We start from the raw sequence: 23,987 nt of genomic DNA, 5'->3' as shown, positions 1-23,987 counted from the left end.
CAGCGTCTGTTCGAATCAATATGAATTGAGCTGGCACAGACACAATAGGTTGACTATTTTCTTACTGTGCTGTAACCATTCTAATTCAATTGAGGTTTGTTTTCTTGAGTTTAATACACTCTGATGCCCGGGAAAATAACAGCATTGAAGAGGATCTTTATTAGGGCAAACATATAAGGAACAACGTGAAATAAAAAATCCTATTACTATGTACTTAACCCAAGAATATAGCAAAATTGTGCTTTTTAATTGATTGTATATTTCTAATCCATTGAATAAATGAAGCAGAATCAAAATGAACAAAGTACTTCTGCATTGTGGATGATTATCTTTGCATTAATTGGGCAACAGCTTAAAAACGATTGCAAAATAGAATAGTGCACATATCGCATAAGATGATTGTTCCAAAAATATAAAATCAGAACTTGGTGCTTTGCTAGTGTTTAATGCATCAGAGGCATATTGCCAGTGTTGTGACCGGCAAGGGTGTAATAGTAGTGCCAGTTGATAATTGGGGCTCGTGCCAACCTTTAACAGCTGACATTGAAAAGCAACAAATATCACAGTGCTGCAAGGTCTAACAGTAAAGGATTTCATGCTCTAGCATTTGGATCGTTAGGATCATGTTTATTTGGAATTTGTGTCCAATTATGCCCCTGTGTTCTTATTTGGGACTTTAACTCAGTTTTTCACAGCCTAATGATGTGTTTGAACTGTTTTGAATTGACGTAATCCTGTGTTCTGTGAGGACTTCTTAAGGACGAGAGAATCAGAATTGGGGCTGCTGTTGAAGTTTAATTTTGCATGTGGAGTTGGTGTCTGTTCGGATTTGGCATACTGATGTGATAGTTTGTGGAGCTTAGCTGCGGTGCCCTGCCTAAAATTGTTTGTTCTTTTAGTTTTATTAGGATCAAGTACTGAGATATAGTTTTCTTTTTTCCTGAAGTCAGAACAAATGTTATTTGCAAGCACTAGGATATTGTCCCTCAAATGGAGCAATTGCTGAAGTATCAACAGTAATTTTATTTCCTACAGTGCAAATAACTGGGGTGTGTTTGAAGCTTTTGCAGTCAAATTTGTTTCTGTTGTGAAGAATTTTTCATTTAGCTGTGAATATAGCATGTCATTGCGTGGCACAAATGTTGTACATTTGGTTTTAATATGCAGATCGTGGAGTTTCATTTCCAGGATTGTTGAAATAAGTTTACTTATTAAGAATTCTATACTGAGCTCTTACTACTTGTTTATGTGCATCACTTTACAGGTAGAAATGCTGCTACTAACATTATCTAACAAAATCATAGTATTATTTGTACTCCCATTTTCAGGGAATCTGAGATTGTGTTTTTTCATTGTTTGGCATGAGCCTTTTTCTTTTGGAGCTCAAGTTGACTTTAGCAGTGAATGTGATCTATTTGTATGCTTCGGGAACAAATAGAAACTTTGCATCGGTGTGGAGTAATAAATCATGATTGGGGAAAAGTAACAACATGCAAATCCCTGCTTATACATACATAATTCACGGAAAATTAGGATACTGTAGTTGTTACTGGAGAGGAAATTTGCATATATTTGTTGAAGCATGTGTCATTTTGCCATATTAAGTATTACCATCAGTGACTCTGACTTTGGGGGTAACCCTATAATCTGGGAGCGTTGTGGAGAGGGTTACTGGAAGCATTAAAGGAAGTTCTGATATCACTAGAAAAGAGTTAATTGGATTTGGGAGCATTGAAGAGGAATAATTACAGATTCATTAAGGGAGGTCTTTCTGTTTTGAATGGACATTTCACTATTTGGGAGCAGGGATAACTGGAAATTGAAGCTCAAAGTCTGATAGTAATGAAGAGGGAGGAGGGGATTCACTAGTATGTAGAGGTCAATGTCTGAAAACTTTGAGTGCAGAGCAGAAAATTGACAAAATTGGTTAGCTTCGTGTCCAAACTGTTGCGGCCTTTCTCTTTCAGGCCATCAACAGCAGCCTTATTTTTCTAACACTTTTTTTTTGTTCTGTTTCTGCCTTAGAGCACTTAAAGCATTGGTTTTAATCGATTTTGTATGGTCTTCAATAAACTAATGACCTAATACCAAAAAAGTGCTTTTTCCAAGTTTAAACACAACAAGCCTCTGAAATGATTTGCTGCTTCTCTCAGAAGGAAATAATTTTGCACTAATTTGGATATATATGGATATAAATAAAATGTGATGTGGTTTACACCATCAGCCAAAAATCAGGTGAGACCAGTAATATAAATTTGTTTTCTGTTGCGCTTAAATCATCAGGAAGTGGGAACAAACTGAAATCTCTTTCAAATTTTCTATTGAGAAGAGTACATTTTTATTGAAGTTACTGGGTTTAACAAGTAAATGAGTTGCTGATGAGCACAGATGTTATCTAATAGCCGGTAACGTAAAGAATGAATAATAAATATTAAGGGAGCACCTCAAATAAAACGAAAGTCTTGCCTTTAGTGCTTCTCACCAGACGTTTCAAAGCAATATCCAGCAAATTAAGTATTGTTTGAAGTCTAGTCATTGTTGTAATGTATAAATGTGAAATATGCCTAGAATAAAGATTTGTGAATTCAACCTCCAGATTAGGGTACGTTTTTGCTTTGGAAAATAATTTCCTTACAGGAAGCTTTCTACTCTGCAAAACCCACTTGAGGCGTGTTTGGAAATTTTGAAAACTGCACATTCATGGGGTGGGCAAGTGAGCCTGTATCATCTTTCAACTACCTTTTGAGACTATTGAAAGTGTTTTTTCCAAAAAAAAGCTATTCAATTTACTATTCAGAACAAATGAGCACTTTTTGATTTTTTTTTCGTTTTCTTTAAACTTGCATTTCCCAGCAAAAATTTCAGCCTTCTAGAGATGGGGATGAAAGAATGGATTTATTTTTCTCTAGAAAGCTTTGAGTGATTCACCCAAGTTGTTATTGTTTCCCTTTGTTACTAGGTTCCCATGACTGATCTGTCAAGATTGGTAGTTTTTGCAAGTGCTTAGTAATTTTTTTGTATATAGTTTTCTAACCACATTCTTATTTCTAATTTGAATATACATTATCTCTCCTTTTTGGCTTAAAGTAAAACAGCAGCAATTCGTGTGATGCTGAATGGTGCAAGTGTCTTGAAACTGTACATCTATACTATCCAATGGCATAACACCTACATAAATCAGTATTTTGGGGGGATTTTCACAGCAACTTCATTGCAGTGTTTATGTAAGCCTACTTGTGACACTAATAATAATATTGTGAGCATTACTATGGGTGATGAGTCATACTTGGGTATGGTCATGGCTTATTTATATAACTTCTCTGAGCTAATTCGTTGAAATTATTTCATAAATCTTCCAGCTACAGAAATTCCCTTCAAATCCTTGGGGACATACCAGAGCACTTTGCAATCAATAAATTACTTTTGATGTGTAAATGTATTTGCTGTTTGTTAGGTGAATGATAGTCAGTTTGTTCACAAGTTTTCCTCCAGCAAGAAATGTTGGGTGATGGCCAAGTGTTAGCCAGAACGTCAAGAGAGCGCTCTTTTTAGAAGAAACTGTTGTATTGCTTGGATTGTTCAACACACTTCTGTGAAGTGTTTGGCTGGGATACATTATTGTGATAGTAATCACATTTTAAAGCTTGGAATGTAATGTGACATGTTTGTTGCTTTGAAACAATGTATGGCAGTGGCCCAACAGAAATAGGTTTCATTCTGTCTTGCACTTATCTGGAGACAATTCCCTTTACGAGAAAATTGGTCCAGTACACCCCTCAGTTTTTTTGATATTGTTACATGGATAGTGGTATTCTTCACTAGCAGTGTATTGCAAGCCAAGGAGACATTCTTCCTATCATGTAAATGAGTAATGTGGTTAATTTCATTGCCGGTGTGATGCCAAGATTGTAGGCTGTACGCCCCAATCACTGGTGGATTGTATCAAACTGCAGATCCCTTTGGCTGTCCACAACAGGCAAAGTAATGTTCGTACCAACCAACCCATGTTTGTAAAACTCAATGTAGGGGGCAATTCTTCCAAAAAAATTCGAAGTGTTGAATTTGTGGGAAAACTGGAGAAATTCATGCTGGTTTTTTTCAGTGGGAGTTCAGATGAGAATCTCCCACACTTTGTGCAGTGCAGAGGCCACCAACGTGAATATCATTGGATTTCAAGGGGCGGAGCCTTTTCATGCTAGAGAGGCTGAAACCAGCAGGCCTCTGCACATGTGCAGTGGCCCCAAAGTGTCAGCCTCTAGTTTGTTGGTCAGCTAAATTGCTGGTCAGCCTAGGACAGTGTGGCAGGCCAGCTCCTCCCTCCCCTCCAGCAGTGTTGATCCCCATCTGGAGTGACAGTGGGACCCCCACCACCACTGATAGCCTCCTTGGCACTGCTCCATACCCAGTGAACAGTGCTGGGGTGCCCCAATTGCATCTCCCCCATTCACTCCAGCATGGTCAAGCTGTTAGCTCCTGGAAAGTGGGAGCTACTGTTACCCTCGCTGGAGTGGAACACTGGCGGGCTGGGAGATGCTTGCAGACGCTGCTGGAAATTTGGCCCTGGGAGATACAAGTGCAGTGTGAACGCTTCGGAAATACCATAAATCGGCCAATGTGCAATGGGATGGGAGAATTGCCCCCATGATGCCCAACATTAGATGTGATTCCATGATTGGTCTTTACTGTGCAAATGTCCAATTTAATATTATCAGTCAGGCTCACAGTGTGGTCCACCTATGCATTCTAGAAAACACATATTCATGCAGGGCCCTATTCTTTGCAGACAGAAGGAGAATGCCTGTGCATTCCACCTTTTCCACCGAAACTGAAACTTGGGGGACAGTCATCCTCTGATTCATTCCCCTGGCCAATCAGAGTTGCAATGCCTGGTTTGAATTGGAACAAAAGGTTGGCAATTAAGTTATTTGCTGTATTCTCATGCAGGAGAGTTGTTGTTTCCTTTCCTGTTGGTTTACATAAGAACATAAGAAATAGGAGCAGGAGTAGGCCATCTAGCCCTTTGAGCCTGCCCTGCCATTCAATAAGATCATGGCTGATCTGAATATCTGAATATTGTTTTTTTTTCAGTAATAAATTCTGTGCTACCAAAGGTGGTTTATATTTAACAGCAGTATGACAATATGAGGGAAACTGAACATAAGAACTGGGAGCAGGAGTAGGCCATCCAGCACCTCGTGCCTGCTCTGCCATTCAATAGATCTTTTCATGGACTCGGCTCCACTTACCCACCCACTCACCATAGCCCTTAATTCCTTTTACTGTTCAATGAATGAATGGTTTTTAAGGTAAGGATAGATAAATTAATGAGCTGGCCTCATCTGTTTCACTGGACAGGGAATTCCACAGATTCACAACACTTTGTGTGAAGAAGTTCCTCCTCAGCTCAGTCCTAAATCTGCTTCCCCTTACTTTAAGGCCCGGCCCCCTAGTTCTAGCTTCACCTGCCAGCAGAACCAATTTCCCTGCTTCCATCTTATGTATTCCCTTCATAATCTTGCGTTTCTGTAAGATCTCCCCTCATTCTTCTGAATTCTAATGAGTATAGCCCCAGTCTGCTCGGTCTCTCCTCATAAACCAAATCAACCTAGTGAATCTCCTTTGCATCCCTCCAGTGCCAGTATATCCTTTCTCAAGTAAGGAACAAAGGCTGCCTTCTAGTTAATCATGCACAGAAATAGACAGGGTAAAAACACAATATTCCAGTAGGTTATGCAGACTGAGGGAACACAATTGTACCTTGAAGACTGTTAGTCATCTGGTGACGTAGGAATAATCCTTAGTCACAGAAGCAGTTAAGTTACTTTGTGTCATGAAGCAAATTGAACAGTTGGATTGGTAAGAATTACATCAGTAATTGGTGGCAGAAGCAGTCTAGCCTCAAATATGATCGGCAATGGATAGATGATCTTTAAACAACTGACAGTCAGACGACTTTGGAGCTGATGGGATGCTGAAACTCCTGTTGCGGCAAATTTGCTGTCCAGGCATGTTCAGTGGTATCAAGGATAGAGGCCGATTTTGATCTGGATATGAGATTTCATTAATTAGCGTCAATTGATAAAAGGGGCTAAATTATATCAACATTTGTGTCTGTCACTTTTACAGTGAAGCAGGTTGCACAACCTTCAGAAATTTTGGAGCTGAAATTATTGAAATTAGATTCAGGAAGGATAGACATGCTGTGTAGTCCAGGCGAGGGTGAAGTGTAAGAATTGAGGGGTGTGTTGGGGGCTAGTTCCAGAAATGATATTCAAATGGCTCAGTCTTAATCTGACACTTGTGATTGGTCTGAAAGGTGTCTAGGTCAAGCGGTAGTGTTCTGCTTGGAAACCTGCTGTGTCCCTCTGCTTTTCTTCCTGAACAGGTCAATCCAGAGCCATGAACAGGCATAAGACTGCAAGAACTAGCTGAGACCAGAGATCAACAAGGGGGTTTCGGCTGAAAGACAGGGCAGTTAAGACTGGGCACCTGGAAGCTGTATTTTGGGGATATCTGTGGATCCAGGGCAAGCAAAAAGCATGTCCAGCACCATACATTTCTCATCTGACATGTTGGACGTCGAACTGTCTGAGAGAGACCGATTAGAATCCAAGGTGGGACAATGGAGATCCGCTATGCCAATATTGCATGTACACAGCATGGACAGTCCTCTAGGCACTGGAGTTGGAGTGATCTATCCTATTATTTTGGTGGACCAAAAATCATTCTGTCTACAACTACATCACTTGGAAGATGGACTATATTTTTGTGCCTATGCATATGCATGCAGTCAGAGCAAATCTGTGCTTCTGCAATATTGAATTAGTGAGATGTATAAATGTGAGGACACTAATTGTTCAGTATGGAGGATGGTGTAAGGCTGGTATAGTTCAGCCCTGTTTTTTGTAGTATGCTGTTGTTTTGAAGTGCATTTTTAAAGGCACTTCACTCGGGAAGGCTTGAACAATTTCTCCCTCGTTACTGGTGATTTTTTTTTAAATACAGCAGTTCCTTTTCCTCTGCCCCTTGAAGGTGCTGCTCCCTTTCCACTTACCACTGCACAAATGGACAACTGTTTTTCTATCATAAAAAATTTTGTGAGATAGATGCAATAAACTGATCTCCTGTAAAGTAAACCCTCTTTATTCCCTGTTCTGCAGCCTCACCTCCGTTCTACAAAGCAAGTTCAATATTTTGTGCCCTTATTAATTGATGTTGGTTAGGGAAAATTTGCACACATGCTCTTGAAAATGAACTTTATTAAAAATTTGCATGGATTGCTTTGCATTATTGGATTTGAACATTTCTGATACAAAAATTGTGTAATTTTAAAAATATTGTATTAATTTTAATTGTTCTGAATCATTGGAAAATGTTTTCTTTTGAGAGGCCTGTGTTGAAGGAGTGTGATTGAATTTGGGATTTTCGGCAAAATTATTCAACTGGGCTTTTGTTAACTTAATTTGTAGAATACTATGGCACTGAAGGAGACCATACTCGATCTGCACTGCCTGTTGCAAAGAACTGTCTAGTTAGTTGTGTTCTGCTTTCTCCCCACCCCCCCATCCTTGAAATGCTTTCTTCAAATGTTTGTCCAATTGACTTGTTGAAGACTGAATGTATTCCAAATCCAGTTTTTAAAAAATCACCTTGTAAATCTGTGCTCTGGTTTATCAGTTTTCCAGCCATTGGAGACAGTTCACTTTAACCAACCCATTTTCATGGTTTTAAACTTCTCTTGTCAAATTTCCTTAGTTTTCTCTGCTGAAAGGTGAGCAATCCCACCTTCTATAGCCTATTCATGTAATTAATCCATCAATGCTGCTACTATTGTAGTAAATCTCCATCTGTAGCCTTCAAAAGCCTGTAGCCTTTACCTCAAGTGTGCTGCGCGAACTACACCAGTTGGAGTGGCAGTAGTGTCTTATAAGTTAATTTCCTGGTTTTGTACACTCACCTAGTTGGAACAACAGGTTCAGAAGTCAAACGGGTATCCTCTTTGCCTGCTCCTCACTTAACATTACAGTTTTGTTGCTTGAAAAGGATATATTTGCAAATGTAGGTATGCATGATGATCACTTTTTTAAAAAAAGGACCAGTAGAACAGGCTTTCTTGAATTTAACAAAGAAAGAGGTTAGCTTTATTATGCTTTTAAGATTAAAGTCAAATAATATACACACTGGCTTTCGCACACCCACACACAAGTCCATGGACGTTCAATGCATGCACCCATAGATGCATGAGGAATGGGTTAGTGAAATTAGAGTCAATAAAAAGGAATTCACAGTTTGTAGTGTGATAACTCTGCTGGCTTTAGGCTGAATCTGATGATTTTGTTGCTTTCACTTTGGTCTTTTGTTTTTGGTTTTGAGGCAGTTTAAACTGCAAATTCATTTTTCTGCTTTTCTGAAGGCATAGTTGTGGAGTTTGGTTCTAATGGCTCTCTGCCACACATGCAGAAAGAGTCGAACATTAGCAGGCAGGGCCTGAAAGCTTGCAAGTTGGTGGAGAGAGAGGGAGGATATCTTTTAGCTTCTCATCCTCTTCTGTGAGAACATGTGCTTAACACATCCAAAAGCTTGTCATATAACCTCCTTCTCCACATGACCAGTAATCAACATCTTTTGATTAGATCAGATTTGGGAATTCTCCCTCAGTCAAAGTACCATTGTTCAAGTGATTAGGTTTATTGGTTTGTCTCCACCAAATTGGGTACCTGGATGTTGCACTAATGGAATAGAAAATGTGATTAATTCACATACGTTTGAGGTCATTGTCTTTGGGTTTTTTGCAGATGTACCTTCCACATTCCAACTACATTAAGATGGTATGATAATGCAAATCATGTAGCCACCTTGGCTATGAATTCTAGTCAAATTAGTCAATTCATGTTTCTAGATGGTGGATTAAAATTGTTGGTTGGCTGAAAGTAGATTTTCATGGTACTGATTTTTATAAAGCCCAGAAACATGTTTACCTCTAACTGATTTGTGAACCTGACGTTCCAGATTCGAAAGATATGTACACAAACTTTTCTGCAAATAATTTCAGTCATGTTATTATAGGAAGCTCTCCTATTCGTCCATTGTTTCTATTAAAGTAGTCATTATTTCAGGCTCTTTCCAAGGACATTGCAGCAGTTTACCCTGAGTAGTACAAAATACTAACTGAAGAGCACTATGCTCTGCAATGACAAAATGATCTGTCCTGTCCCAACACCCTGAAATTCTCTGCCACTTGACAAAACTATAACTGAAAAAAGGCCCATCATCTAATGTGTTCAGTTCTATTGTAATTGCATCTACAAGCGTCAAAGAAACAAAGTGCAGTAGAAGATGAAAAAAGCACAAGCAAAAAAGAACTTGGTTGAAAACGACTGCATGAAGTGGATCCATCTGAAAAAAGCTTGGACTTCCAACAATGAGGTTCTGAATTGTAATAGGGCAGAACTTCTGCCTCGTCCTTTTCTTATCAGTAGGTAAAAGTTCCTTACCTGGAGAGTTCCTGTTTTACTGCTGCATGGTGCACTGACCAATCTTCTGCCAGGTCCTTTTATTTAATAAAATTTGTCTCAAAAGACCCAAAAGTGGTTCCCACTTCAAACCAGGGAAATAACCCTAGACTGTAATAATGGATTATTTCTTTCAAACAACAAAAGTATCAATCACCTTAAACAAAGTGAGGTTTATTTTGCCGTGATCACCATTCAATGGTGGATGCCAGTGTTTACAGTGGCTTGGGCCACTGGATAATGGTGTAGACACCTGCTGACCCCACTGACATAGCAGATGTATGCAATCCTGCTAGAACTGCAGGAGCCATACTTCATGCATTTTTACCTTTTTGTGTCCCCCAAAATATTGAGAGCTGTTGAATTAGATCATTACTAATGATATTGATGGTAGGTATGGTCAGGTTTGACTGAACTGTGGGTAAGTTTACAGTAAAAACTATCATTTTCTACTCTGCTTCCAGATTTTGTTCCATCAAAATAACTTAGGGCCACAATCTAACCTAACTCTGTTTCCAGTGCCTATCTCTGTGTTAATAGTGTCTCAGTCCAGATCCAGATCCAGATCTCTCACTGCGATTCAATTGCAGTGTTGGTACCGCAAAACCTGTCACAATTGGCTAACGTGGTGTGTTCCCATTCACCAACTCTCTTCACCTGCTGAATGTATTTAACTTATCATCTGCCACTTTTTTTTCCCAAAAGCTCAGCTTGCTGACTGCTTCCAGTCTTCAGATTCTCTGAGTGTTCTTCTTCTCTCTTACTAAACCAATTATAGACATTGGTTTCTTTTCTTATTTTGTCCCCCCTGCCCCATTCCTTGCATACTCTGCAAGATTTTCCTTCCCTATGAGTATTATTAGATCACATTTACTCCAGCTAGCAAATCTGCTGCCTAGCACTACCATTCCATAAGATGCCTGAGGCTCTGCTCTTCCACTTGATCCCTCCCACTTTTCAACCTTAATTCTTTACTATTTCATTGCCTCAATTGAATCTGACTCCACCACATTGAGGCAGCCCTCTATTCCCTTCCACTTTAACCTTCATTTTGAATCTCTGTTCTTGAATCTTTTGCCAATTCCTTCCCTAATCCAGTATATTCCCTCTCATCTTCCACTGTGTCTTGCAACTTAAAAGCAAGTGAGAGATTTTGCGTACATGAGTAAAAGAGCATGAGCGCACTTAGACATTGGCAATGTACAAAAGCAAGCCTGACAAGCGCAATAAGAAGATCAATGTAGCAGGTGCAAACATCAGAAAAAGATGCATGGCAAGGTATGTGTGTGTGTGATGCAAAAGAAATTTCATCGATGCTGGGTTTTTTGCCTCGGCAATGCCATGGAGATCAATATACATTGTGCAATGTAACATTCCCCTCATTATGCAATGATACATACTGTGTCTGCATTACAGCGTGTAATTTCTCATGCTTAGGCTCTTAATTCAATCTTCTTTCTTTTACTCTCCAGGAAATCACTTGAAAACTTTTTCAGTTGCTAGAGATAACAATCAAATTTTTAAATCCGTGCTTAGTTTCATGTTTCTCCTATCAATTTAAATTCATTTGTGTAGCTTTTTTCATTTTCCAAACTTCTCGCGTTAACTTTTGTTATATGTCACAGCATTACATAATGCAACCCCGGTGTCTTGCATCAATACGTCACTGTGCCATACATATTTTTACACAGAATCACAGAATTGCCTGCCTACTCCTTGCAACCTTGCGCATTTTTTTTTCTTTTCAAACAGCAGAATCCCTCTTGAATGCCTCGATTTGAACCTGACTCCATTACACACTCAGGCAGTACACTCCAGACATTAACCATTCTTTCTTTGCTTTGCCAATTTAGATTTGTGCCCGCTTGCTCTTGATCTTTCATAGTTGGGTGCAGTTTCTCCATATCTATTCTGTCCAGACCTGTCATGATTTTGAATACGACATATCCTCCCTGCCTCCTGTTCAAGAAAAACAATTGTAACTTCTCCAAACTCTCTTGGTAACTGAAGTCCCTCACCCCGGAACTGTTTTCGTAATTCATTTTTGCACTCTCTCCAATGTGTGTACATCCTTCCTAAAGTGCAGTGCCCAGAACTGAACACACTGCTTCCAGATGTTCAAATTGTGAAGTAACTAAGCAGGGTTCTTTCCCCCATTTATTTTTGCATGTACGAATCAATTACTTTTAAATGTAACCGTAATATAGGACTTTATTGATGTATTGTCCATTCTATACGACTGATTCACCTGGTTCAAAGCAGGGTAATTTAGTTAAAACAAGCATAGGACTAAGAGAACAAGATATGTGCTGAAAGAAAGGTGATTGACATATCTATCTCGCTTGAACTTTCTATTTGAAATTTTAGATTTAATTTGAAAGGGAAAAGGAATGAGATGTAGTGATGAAAAATCAAATTTAATCAGTGCACAAGCAATGTCAAGCTTGTTTTGAATGTGGAACTTTTGTTAAGTGAAGTAAATTACTATCTGTTGAGAGTCTGGAAAGTCTCAAACACATCCTTGTATATAGGACTCCGATGTGGAAATGATAAACTTTGAGCTGTGGGAAGGTTTGTCAGTTGCAGAATAATGCACTTGGTATATTAACTTGCAAGCTGACTAACTCTTGTTAAACTATGCTTGACTGACTTGCATGTATGAAGCTGCTGACACCCCACCAATCTACTCTGGCTTCAACCTTATTGTCTGGTCCTGCTCCGATTATAAAGGTAGAACAATTGGCCTTTTCAGGGAAGAATCCCCTATGGCGTGCTCTATGGATGAATCACTTATAAAGATCTGTAAACATTGATTTATGAATTTGACTTTTGACACTTCAATATAGGCATTTGTTAAACTTAACCACAGCATAAATTGTTTCTTTCATAATTTTCTGGGATGTAAATAAAAGTGACACTGAAACATGTATGTTTATTTAATATCTAGTATTATGCATATAAAAACACTATTGGACTGTCTTTTGGCCAATATGTGCATTTTTTTGCATTCAATTTCACAAAACAAGATTTATTGTATTGTCATAATAGGAAAATTTAATTGAACTGCCATCTTTGTTCCCAAATTGGGAAAGCATGTTCGTTTTGGTAGACTGTATTTTTGTCCTCCTGGTCTTTGAAGTTGTTAGAGCAATTATTTTGATCCAAATGCATTTTGAAGCTTTAATAGGAATATTTTTATACCCAAACTTGTTGGCTCTTTAAGCTAGTTCTTTGAATACAGTCCTCCAGTTTGTTGGTATGGTTTGTTTATTTTGGACAACCAAATTCCATTACTCACCATTCTAGACTGTAGACTGAACTACTATTGCAAGAATAAATGGGTCGTTTCTAAATAAGCTGCGTTTACTTAACTGCAGACAAATTTCAAATAACTGGCTGAGTGAATAGTTCATAATTTTAGTTGCTTGATGGTTACTGATTATTTACCATCAGCATCCCTTGATATTTGCATAAAGGAAGTGGTGGCACACTGGTATTGTTGCTTGATTAGTAATCCAGACACCTAGGTAATGCTCTGGGGACCAGGGTTCAAATTGCACCACAACAGGTGGTGGAATTTAGAAATCAAAATATCTGGAATTAAACATTGTTGTTACAAACACATCTGTTCTACCTGGCGCACTTACCTGGTCTGGCCTATATGTAAATCTGGACCCACAGCCGTGTGTGTGGTTGACTCTTTAAATACCCTCTGAAATGGCCCAGCAAGCCAATTGTTCCACCTTCCTTCTGTCAGGAAAAAGATACAAAAGTCTGAGGTCACATACCAACCATGGGTGGCATGGTAGCACAGTGGTTAGTACTGCTGCTTCACAGCTCCAGGGATCTGGGTTTGATTCCTAGCTTGGGTCACTGTGTGGAGTTTGCACATTCTCATTGTGTCTGTGTGGGTTTCCTCCAGGTGCTTTGTTTTCCTCCTGCAGCCCAAAGGTGTGCAGGTTAGGTTGATTGGTCATGCTTAAATTGCCCTTAGTGTTCTGAGATATGTAGGTTAATGGGTAAAATATTTAGGGGTATGGGGTAGGGCCTGGGTGGGATTGTGGTCAGTGCAGACTTGATGGGCTGAATGGCCTTCTTTCTCTCCTGTAGGGTTTCTATGACTTTCTATGATTCAAGAGCTTCTTCCCTGCTGCCATCAAACTTTTGAATGGACCTATTTCGTATTAAATTGATCTTTCGATACATCCTAGCTATGACTGTAACACTACATTCTTGCATCCTCTTCTTTCCTTCTCTATGAACGGTACACTTTTGGATGTATAATGCACAAGAAACAATACTCTTCATTGTGTACTGATATATGTGACAGTAAACCAAATCAAATCAAATTAAATCACTTGTATTCAACCACTACAAATGAAGCAAAAGAGCATCAACCTAGACTCTGGCAGTGACAATGGCAAGCTTTGCCCTGTTGATCCTACAAAGTCCCCCTTACTAACATCTGGGGGCTTATGCCAAAATTGGGAGAGTTGTCTCTCCAGACTAGTCAAGCAACAATTGGATGTAGTCATACTCATGGAATCATATTTTACATATTGTCACAGACACCACTATCATCATTCCTGGGTATGCCTAGCAGAGGTGGCGGCACAGTGCAAAACAGTCAGGAGGCCGTTGCCATGGGAATCCTGAAATTGACTTGGGTCCCATGACATAAGGACCCCAAGGAAACTTGCTGATTACCGTACACGCGTACACACACACACCAGCTGAAGAATCAGTACTCCTCCATGCTGAACATCAAGGAGGAAGCACAGGAGTGCAGAACGTATTCTGGATGGGAGACTTCAGTCTATCGCCAAGAATGGCCAGGTCCTAAAGGTCATAATTGTTAGGTGGTGAGGGAATCAACATAGTTGACTTCATCCTCACCAACCTGCCTGCTGCAGATCTCTGTCTGTGACAGTATTGGTAGGAGTGACCATTGCACAGTCCTAATAGAGATGAAGTCCTGTTATCACACTGAGGATACCTTCTGTGGCACTACCACCGTGCTAAATGGGAAAGACTTTGAACAGATCTAGAAGCTTAAAACTGGGCATCAATGAGGTTCTGCTGCCATCAGCAACAGCAGAATTGTACTCAACCACAGCCTGTAACCTCATGGCCTAGTATATCCCCCATTCTATCATTAGCAGCAAACCAGAGGATCAACCCTGGTTCAATAAAGAGTGCAAGAGCGAAGGCCAGGAACAACATTAGGCATACCTAAATATGAGATGAAGCTGCCAAAACAGGATTACTTGCGTGCCAAACAGAAGTGTCAATATTAAACAGAGCTAAGTAATCCCACAACTAAGGATTAGATCTAAACTATGTTGTCATGAATGTTGATGGACAATTAAACAACTCACTGGAGGAGGATGCTCTACATACATCTGCATCTTCAATGGTGGAGGAATCCAGCATATTAATGCAAAAGATAAGGCTGAAACATTTGCATCATTCTTCAGCCTGAAATAGTGAGTGGATGATCGACTGGGCCTCTTCTGGAGGTCCCCAGCGTCGCAGATGTCAGTCTTCAGCCTATTCAATTCACCTCACATAATATCAAGAAACAGCTGAAGGTATTAGATACTGCAGAGGCGATGGGCCCTCACCATATTCCATATTCCAGAACTTGGTATACCCCCAGCCAGGCTGTTCCACTAGAATCTACCCAGCAATGTGGAAAATTGCCCCGGTATGTCCAGTACACAAGAAACAGGACAAATCGATCCAGCGATTACCAATCCACTAGTTTACTTTTGATCATCAGTTTTACATAAATGGTCATCAGTAGTGCTATCAAGCAGCACTTGCTCAGCAATAACCTGCTCACGGATGCTCAGTTTGGGTTTCACCAGGATCACTCTGCTGTTGACCTCATTACAACCTTGATTCAAATATGGACAAAAGAGCTGAATGCCAGAGGTGAAGTGAGAGTGACTTCCTTTGCCATCAAGGCAGCATCTGATTGAATATAGCATCACAGAGCCCTAGAGTGCCTTTTCCCTGTCCTAGTGAACTCCTACTTTGAAAGAACACTTGGGCGTTAATCATTTGATTGGGATGCAGATAGTCACCCTGTGCATTTATAGGTGAAAATCAGTATGTCTGCCAGGCACTGTTTATTATCTTCTCTCACTGATATTGCTACAATTGATGGAAGTCTCTATGGATAGAAATTTGTGCTATAGTTTGCAAGATCTGTAGTTCTTGCCAAGTGCAGCAGACTCCATTTGTCAGTTTTATTAGCACCAGGTTAGAACAGAGAAATGGATGAGGACATTTTTGATGTCATTGAAAACTTGGAGGATGGTGCAAGAGATTGTCAGGTTGACTAAGAATGAAAAGGAACTTTACACTGAATTGAGTGTGGAGAGAGAGAAGAGACAGTGAATGGAGGGTAGAAAAATACAAGCATGAACTGTTTGGAAAGCAAGATAGAAGTGTGCCAGTTATCGTTAAGGATGAAGAAGAGTGCTAGTTTGAACTAAAGGGGCGGTAGGGTACTGCAGTGTACTGAATGGAAATGGAAGAGTGCCTCTGAATCACTGTGAAAGATGTATCAACTCGTAAATCAGATTGTTACCAAACTGTTGTTATCAGCAAATATAGTACGTATGCAAAATAGCCCACAATTTATGTATAGGAATAAGATAAAATTTTGAAGTTTGACACAATCTTCTGCTGTACAAGTGACAAATAGTGATAAGGTGGAATCATAGGATGATCCAGGGCAGAGGGAGGCTTTGGTGCTTTGTGCTGTGCCTACTCTTTGATAGAGGTATTCAATTAGCATCCACCATGTAACACATTCTCCGGGTCTTTCTCCAAAGTCATGCAATCAATTTTTTTCCTTACAGTATTTATCCAGTCCCCTTTTAGAATTTACTATTTGAATATACTAGAAATAGGAGCCGGGGTATACCACATGGTTGGTCAAGTCTGCTTCGCTATTTGACATAGTCATGGCTGATCTTGGGCTACAACTACACTCTCCTGCTTCCTTCCCATATCCCTTGATTCCCCCAGGAGACCAAAAATCCATCTAATCCAGCCTTAAAGGTATTCATTGATGGAGCATCCACAATTCTGGAGTAGAGAACTCCAATCAATCACAACTTTTCAGCAAAGAAATTTCTTTTCATCTCAGTCCTAAATCATTGCCCCCTTATCCTGCTTTCAGCACCCTTTCAGACAGTGCAATCCAGTTCACAACCCATTGGGTAAAAAATGTTTCTTCGGGCAACTTCAATCTCAAATCTGTCTTTTGTTCAGCAACTCTTCTGCCACTGGATACATTTTTCTCCCTATTCTTATCAAAACTCTTTTGTAATTTTTACACCTCTGTTGGATCTCCTCTTGACCATCTCTGCTCCAAGAACAATTACAGCTTCGCCAGCATCCAAATAACTGATCATCCCTAATTGAATATGAGTAATTCACTTTTGCACTTTCTCTAAGACTTCGAAAGTATAGTGCTCAGAATTGAACACGTTATTCCAGCTGTGGCCTGAGCAGTGTTTTATAAAGATTTAGCTTGACTTAAATTGAATAAAAACACTAAAATGCTGGAAATAGTCAGCAGATCTGGGAGCATCAGTGGAGAGAAAACAAAAATTAACATTTAAGATATGTGACCTTTTAATCTGAACTGGTTGAAGGTCGCAGACCTGAAACATTAACATTGCTTCTTTCTCCAGCATGAGTATTTGCAGCATTTTCTGTTTTTAATTTCGGATTTCCAGCATTTTTGCTTTTGTCTTCTTTCAGTGTTAGTCAAGACCTTGTGGGTCTTGAACCCTCACTCTCCTTCCGTTAGATCTCTGGCGGAGGCTCAAAATCTTAAAAAACCTGGAAATTGTGAATCTCGTTGGTGAGAACGCAATATCTGATTTTCACCGCCCCTTGCCAGTGACACATTTGGGTTCATTGTCATAGAAGGCGAGAAAGTGATTTGCATTAATTTACATTACTTTTAATCTAATTAAATACCCTCTCGCCAGATGTTCGCCCCCATTAGATTTTCGAATGTCGGTGAGATTTACATGGTGGGGGCGGGGGAGCATGGCCAGGCAGTGCCCTGGCAGAGGTTGGCACTGCAAATCCAGAAGTGCCAACCTGTACCAGGGGCATGTCCAGGGCAGATCCTTGAGTGAACCTCATTTTGGGGGTGGGGGAGGGAGCGGTCTCATCTATTTGTGATGATACGGGGACAGCACGCACTGAGTGATGATCATCGGAAGCGGGAGAATGTAACAGATACCTGTGAGGTTGGGATGGGCTTAATTTTTTCTTCAGTGATTGGAAGGATGCACTGACCTCAGTTGAGCCAGTACCCCACTCTAAGAGTCCCCACCTTGCCCACTTTGTTTTTTGGCAGTTAAAGTGGCAAGATCTGGAGAGAAAATTGGCCAGTGGATTTGTGGAGCCAGTCCTTTCACCAGAACTGACATTTTGTCAAATTCTCATAAGATTTCACACACAATCAGGAACTGTCAACTTTGATTCACAAAGCACTATTACACTAAAATATATTTTCCCACTGCTTATATCATCCAACCTAACGTTAAGGTAGTCAAATTAAGATTTGTTCTGTGCAATGAGCTCAAAGTAGGAAGTTCATAGTGGTTGGGCAGTCCATGTCCCTGTACTTATAGACTAAGTGAGGTACCAAGGCATCACATTGGAAATAATACGTTTATCAGTTAGTCATCATTTAAACTGCTTCCTGATATGAATGGTATTGAAGTGGAATGCATTACTATTTAACAATCGTGCAGTAATCAATTATCTGAAGAAGCAAAGTATTCAAAGCTACAGTACATGATTGTATGTGAATGAAATAACCTGATCTCTCTTCCTGGCTAACTTGTCTAAATTCTGAGACAGCACCTTTTATTTCTACTGGTTCACCCTTCATGTACAAATGAACAGCTAACATTCAAATGATGTTCTACAGTGGCCATATGAACCATAGTTCTTTTTCCAGTGTGTATGAACAATGTATAAGATTGTTCTGAATCTGTATCTGTATTCTGTTTTGCTTATTGTTGACAAGTTTGCTCTGTCTGAGTAACAGTGAAAGTTATTAATCCGTGATCATTCTCTTTTAATGTTTGGGTTATGAATCCTACAAGTTTTTGAGTAAAAATTTAAAGCTTGCACCCTGAATTTGTCATTGTACTAATTGTGGCAGTTTTAATCATCCCTAAAATCAAATGGTTCATTATTTTATGAAGCTCTTTTGTCTCTTGGCAAAACTGAATGCCACATGACTGAGATAATAAATTTGAGCAATGAGCAAGCTTGAACTTTATTGTTCAAAGCTTCAACCACCTCAGCATTCTTTTGTCATTTAATGTATTGCATAGAAGTAAACGACAATGGATACTTCTCACTGTGCTGAAGATTTCTTTGATTATCAAATATATGTTAGTTTTGTAATTTGACTTAATTTTGATTTTATGAAAAGTGCAATCTGTAGTTTTTGTAATTGAGAATCCCTGCTTTTTTTTTTCAGGTTAAATAAAATTTGCAATCGGTTATCAATTCAGAGGAAAACCCAGTTCATGCAAAGGTTGCACAATTACTGGATGTTGAAAAGGCAGTCACGGAATGGTGTCCCTTTACTTCGGCGATTGCACTCACATTTGCAGACTCAAAGAAATGCAGAACAGGTAAAAGGTTCTTCATCTGAGTTACTGATTTACATTTACTTTTATGTTTATTAAATGTTGGGAACTTTTTTGATAAATGGAGATAAATAATGTTCGGAAAGTAAGCATGTGTATTTTTTTATTCTATTCTTGTGTATTGTTGGAAAATTAAAATTTTTATATGAAATGTATCCTGTGTGTGCCTATCATTGTACTATAAAAATTGCAGTAAGATTATTAATGGCCAGTATTATTGTGATAATAGCTGACTTCAGTTAGCTTCTTGAAAAATGGTCATTAATATGTTAAATTTTGAAATTCCTGAAGTGGTTAAAACAAATGAATTGTGCAAAAGACAATTGGCATAGGTATGAGTAAGTCTTTTTTTATACTATTGCTTTTTTATTGAACGTGATTTACAATTTCTTCAACAGTTTAATGTTTGCTCAGTCTTCTGGTGACATTTTTTGTGGGCACAGATTTGATGCAAAGGCTGTTGTGATTGTGTACAGTGGTGCATCAGAATTCTCATCCCCTATGGATAATTAATTTTACTGGTGAATCTAATGATTCAACTGGTAAAGTGAAACAAGGAATCTTCAGATTCTGATTAGTTATATGACAATGAGCATTCTTTCAGCTGACAAGTGGCTTTCAAACCATAAGAGGCTCTCAAAAGTGAAGTGTTCAATCATCAGTACCACTCTCCACAAGGTTAGCAGAATTTGGTTTGAAGAAATGCACATTGCAACAGATGAAGCTGCCTGCATCACTTGCTGTGTTACGTACTACATGCCATGCATGGCTGAGCCACCTATGTCCATAACATACTAGATGCAGTGTATATCTTTTTCATTGCTCATTGTAATGTTATACAATAGTTTCAAAACTGCAAACGTTTACAAACTATTAAATAAAACCCGATAAAACAATCTAATTCCATCTCTTTCTTAACTCTGTTATCAACATTAGTTATTTTAATAGCCACCATACAAACCGGGGTGACTTGCAATCCAAGAAGATTAAAGTTTGACAGCCAGCAATAACTCACCCTGACTCTCAATTTCGAACAGTGTGGCACCTTTTGCTTAGTTAAATGGGTGTCAAGACTACATCCCTACATTTGCTTGGTCACAGCAACTCGTTGCCTACAATCCAGTATCATGGATCGTTCGCAACATTTTTCCACTTAATAAATACCAAACATTATTTAATTATGTCTGCCCGAGACTATTGTTCATCAGTAGATTAGAAAAGCCTGTGGATCTTTAGGAAAGCTAATTGAATTTTTTTTTGAACGAGATCTGGTTACTATCTCAAGGTATAACATCCCAATTTAGAGCTTTCTATACAATTTTGTGGAACTCTCTACAAAACTAAAAAATCCAAAATCATTTTGGCCCCTTGTACATGCCATCTTTGTGCTGTATAAACCGTAACTACCTTCAGTGAGGTAAACCTTAAGAGTAATTTTGTCTTTCTCTATATAACCTATGATGCTGTCTAGCATTTTTGGTCTTCTGATGAAAATATGGAGTCCTGCCATTCTGTGCCAGCTGCTTAGTAGAGTTACAGCGACGGGGCTTTCCTGCCACAGTCCTGATATTTCCGAGTACATGTGGTTGATTGAACCAGATTGTGAAGATACCAGATCATTGACCTCTCTTGGTGTTCAGTTCTAGTACCGTTCCATGAATAAATGGTGTGATTGCTGAAGTTTGTCCCTGCTCGTAAAAGGCCATTGCTGCTCAAGCTTCTCTACCCTGGAAACAAGATTTATTAATTAAATCTGTGGCAAAGTATTACTGAAATATTGTCTTTCCTCCATCTTTCACTTGCACAAGACTAGTATCTCAGGTTGACTTGTTATCAACCTAATTGGTCAGCTAAAAGGTTATGGCTCAACCTTAAAATATTTTACCTTGTATTAATATTTTCATGATATGTTCTTTACAATCAGACATATTTCCAACCTTCACAAATACAGTATGAATTTGAAGCTTTGAAATTGACATTTATTCATTTTAGCCATGCAAATTTCATCCACGTTTCTCATATTCATTGGCCACCTTGTTGATGCATTTTAGAATGATAAAGGTTCGTCGCTGATTTAGCAAAATACATACAGTAATAATATTAAACTCACTTCACAGAAAGAGCAGGATGAAAAAAACAGTGCTGTAAAAGAACAGTTGAAATACTGGCAGAAACTACGCCATGATTTGGAAAGGGCTCGGTTGCTTGTTGAGTTGATTCGCAAAAGAGAGAAGCTCAAAAGGGAAGAGGTAATTTTTTAAGATTGATATCGTGATGCAAATAGCAATGCTTACTTTATTTGAGGGTTTCATGTGGCACACTACTATTGGAGAAAGATTTCATTTGTGCATTAAATGTTGCAAAAATTGTAAATATGTTTATAAAAAAACATATTACTGATTTCATTCCAGCATGCACATGAACTCTTAGCCATGATATGATTGAAATTGTTTGTTTTAAAATAGCATATTTTCAAAAAAATTACACTACTATCTCATATGTGCATTGCAATCACAGCTGCATTTTCCCATCAACCTGTAGCCTTTTTCTATTTTGTATAACGTAACGGACAAAATAAGGTCCCTCACACTAGAGAAATTAGAATTGTTTTGTGATTTGGTAGAATGTATATGGTAGATATAACTAAGAGGCAATATTCTCTTTGCAATGATTCAATTCCACTTTCAGTTTTCATCAGAGGGAGACCAATATGTCACATTTAAAACTGAACTTTAGTGCAACTAAAATAATATATTTGAATACAGTGGAAACAAACAATTTAATGGGAAAATACTGTGATCAGAATGCAGCTTATAATCCTGACAAGAAATATGGATGTGTCACAAAGGACTGGCAAGACACAAGACTAGCAAAACCATGGTAACGGTTGTTATGGCTGGTGTCCTACCACATAACGACCGTTACCAGGATCAGAGAGAAGTGAAAGTGAACTCCCAACTGTTGTTATTTATTTCCTTTTGCCAGTTCATCCTTCTGTTAGCATTCTCGTGCAGTTGATTACAATGGGACATGATTAAAGTTTATTTCGTCCTGTATTTTGTATGGTTCTCTGTCTCAGTGATGAATTTACATAATGCAGGGTGTGTGTTGCAATGCAGTAAACTTGTCATTGAAAAAAACATCCTGGTGTTTCCTGCTATTGAGACTATTGAAGAATAAAGTAAAGCTAATGCTTGTTTCTTTTTATTTAACTACAATTTTGACCATCTTTGTCACATCATTGTACACCAGTATTTTGAATGTACTTGTATTCTTTGACATTTTGCAGGTTAAAGTTCAACAAGTTGCCTTGGAATTGCAACTTACACCATTTATTGTGTTTTTGAGACAAATTTTGGATCAACTTCAAGAAAGAGATCAAGCAAATATATTTGCACAACCTGTAAGCCTCAAAGAGGTAAGACTTGAAACATAGAAGATTCTGAAAGGGCTTGACACAGAGGTTGTTTCCCTTAGTTAGGGAGGCTATGACACCAGGGCAGAGCCTCAGGCTAAGGGACTAATCATTTAGAGATGGAGTAATTTCTTGGTTGTGAATCTTTGGAATTGTCTCCACCAGAGGGTTGTGGATTCTCCAGCGTTAATTATCTTCAAGACTATAGACTTCTGTGCTCTTGGGGAATGAAGGGACATGAGAAAGGTGTAGAGTTGAGGTTCAAGATCAGCCAGGATCTTACTGAATAATGAAGCAGAGGCGAGCAGCAGAATGGTCGACTGCTGCTTCTATCTCTTACGTTCTTAACCACTGTGCAGGTTATATATATTTATCACTAGCGTCGATAGCAAATATTTTCAGTTACATTTTCAAATGAAAGTAATGGAATTTTTTTGTTGTAAATTTATACATTTTAAATATTTTCTATTGAATAAATTTAGATTGTTTGGTGCTTCAGCCCCTTTTCATTTCCCCCTGCTTCCTCCACTGTTCACCCCTAATCCCCAGTTGGATTTTACTCATTGAATGTGATTTTAGGTAAACAGTACAGCCTAGATTGTTTATTTTGGATACATATCTTTCATATGGTTTGATTTCTGTCATCAGAATAATGAGCCCAAACCTTTATTGATTTTTCTGGCCATGGATATACATAATACGCAAGTCATGTACATAATAGACTACATATGAAGTGGGTATGTGGAATAACTACATTCCACAGTACACCTGAGGTTCTGGTGTGAAACATTGCCAGCAGTTCTAGTGTTGCTGGTATGAATCATGAATAATTTTATTTTGAATGTGGCAATAAGGGTTGTTCAATCAGCCACTTACTGCATAGGTTTTTAAGTCTCGGATTAAATTATGGAAAATGTTTAGATGACCTATTTCGGTTATTTGAATTATTTTTATTTATAGACAGACATTGCTAGAAAGACCAGCATTTACTGCTCATCCCTAATTGCCCTTGAGATATTGCTGGTGAGCTACCTTGTTGAACTGCTGCAGCTTGACCAACAGTGCTGTTGGGTAGAGAATAAACAATGCACTTCTTGCTGGCAAATCCAATTGATAGGAGTTTAGCAGAGTGCACCTTTGACCAAATTTCTGGTCCCACCCATTCTACTTCCATGAAATCACTTCCGTTACTTAGTTGATTTTTCCCAGAATATTATGTATGGTTTTACATTTTATATTTAATCATTTGAATCCGATACATATATCAAAATCATGCTTATATTAGGTAAGTGTGGATGGCACGGTAGCACAGTGGTTAACACTGTTGTTTCATAGCGTCAGGGACCTCAGCCTTGG

General features: G+C 38.8%; 1 protein-coding gene across 2 annotated transcripts in view; it reads left to right on the top strand.

Annotated features, from left to right (window-relative positions):
• Nucleotides 1-23,987, top strand: part of LOC145357003 (bromodomain and PHD finger-containing protein 3-like) — a 70,082-nt gene that overhangs the window by 17,938 nt on the left and 28,157 nt on the right. For both annotated transcript variants that reach the window (XM_080210042.1, XM_080210043.1), the window contains exons 3-5: nucleotides 19,045-19,201; nucleotides 21,334-21,465; nucleotides 22,506-22,634. In XM_080210042.1, the coding sequence (XP_080066168.1) occupies nucleotides 19,045-19,201; nucleotides 21,334-21,465; nucleotides 22,506-22,634 (418 nt within the window). The remainder of the gene's footprint in view (nucleotides 1-19,044; nucleotides 19,202-21,333; nucleotides 21,466-22,505; nucleotides 22,635-23,987) is intronic.

This window comes from Carcharhinus amblyrhynchos, chromosome 22 (assembly GCF_965287045.1).
Source record: "Carcharhinus amblyrhynchos chromosome 22, sCarAmb.v2.hapA, whole genome shotgun sequence".
NCBI classification, from domain to species: domain Eukaryota; kingdom Metazoa; phylum Chordata; class Chondrichthyes; order Carcharhiniformes; family Carcharhinidae; genus Carcharhinus; species Carcharhinus amblyrhynchos.
This window is presented reverse-complemented; position numbering and strand designations above follow the sequence as displayed.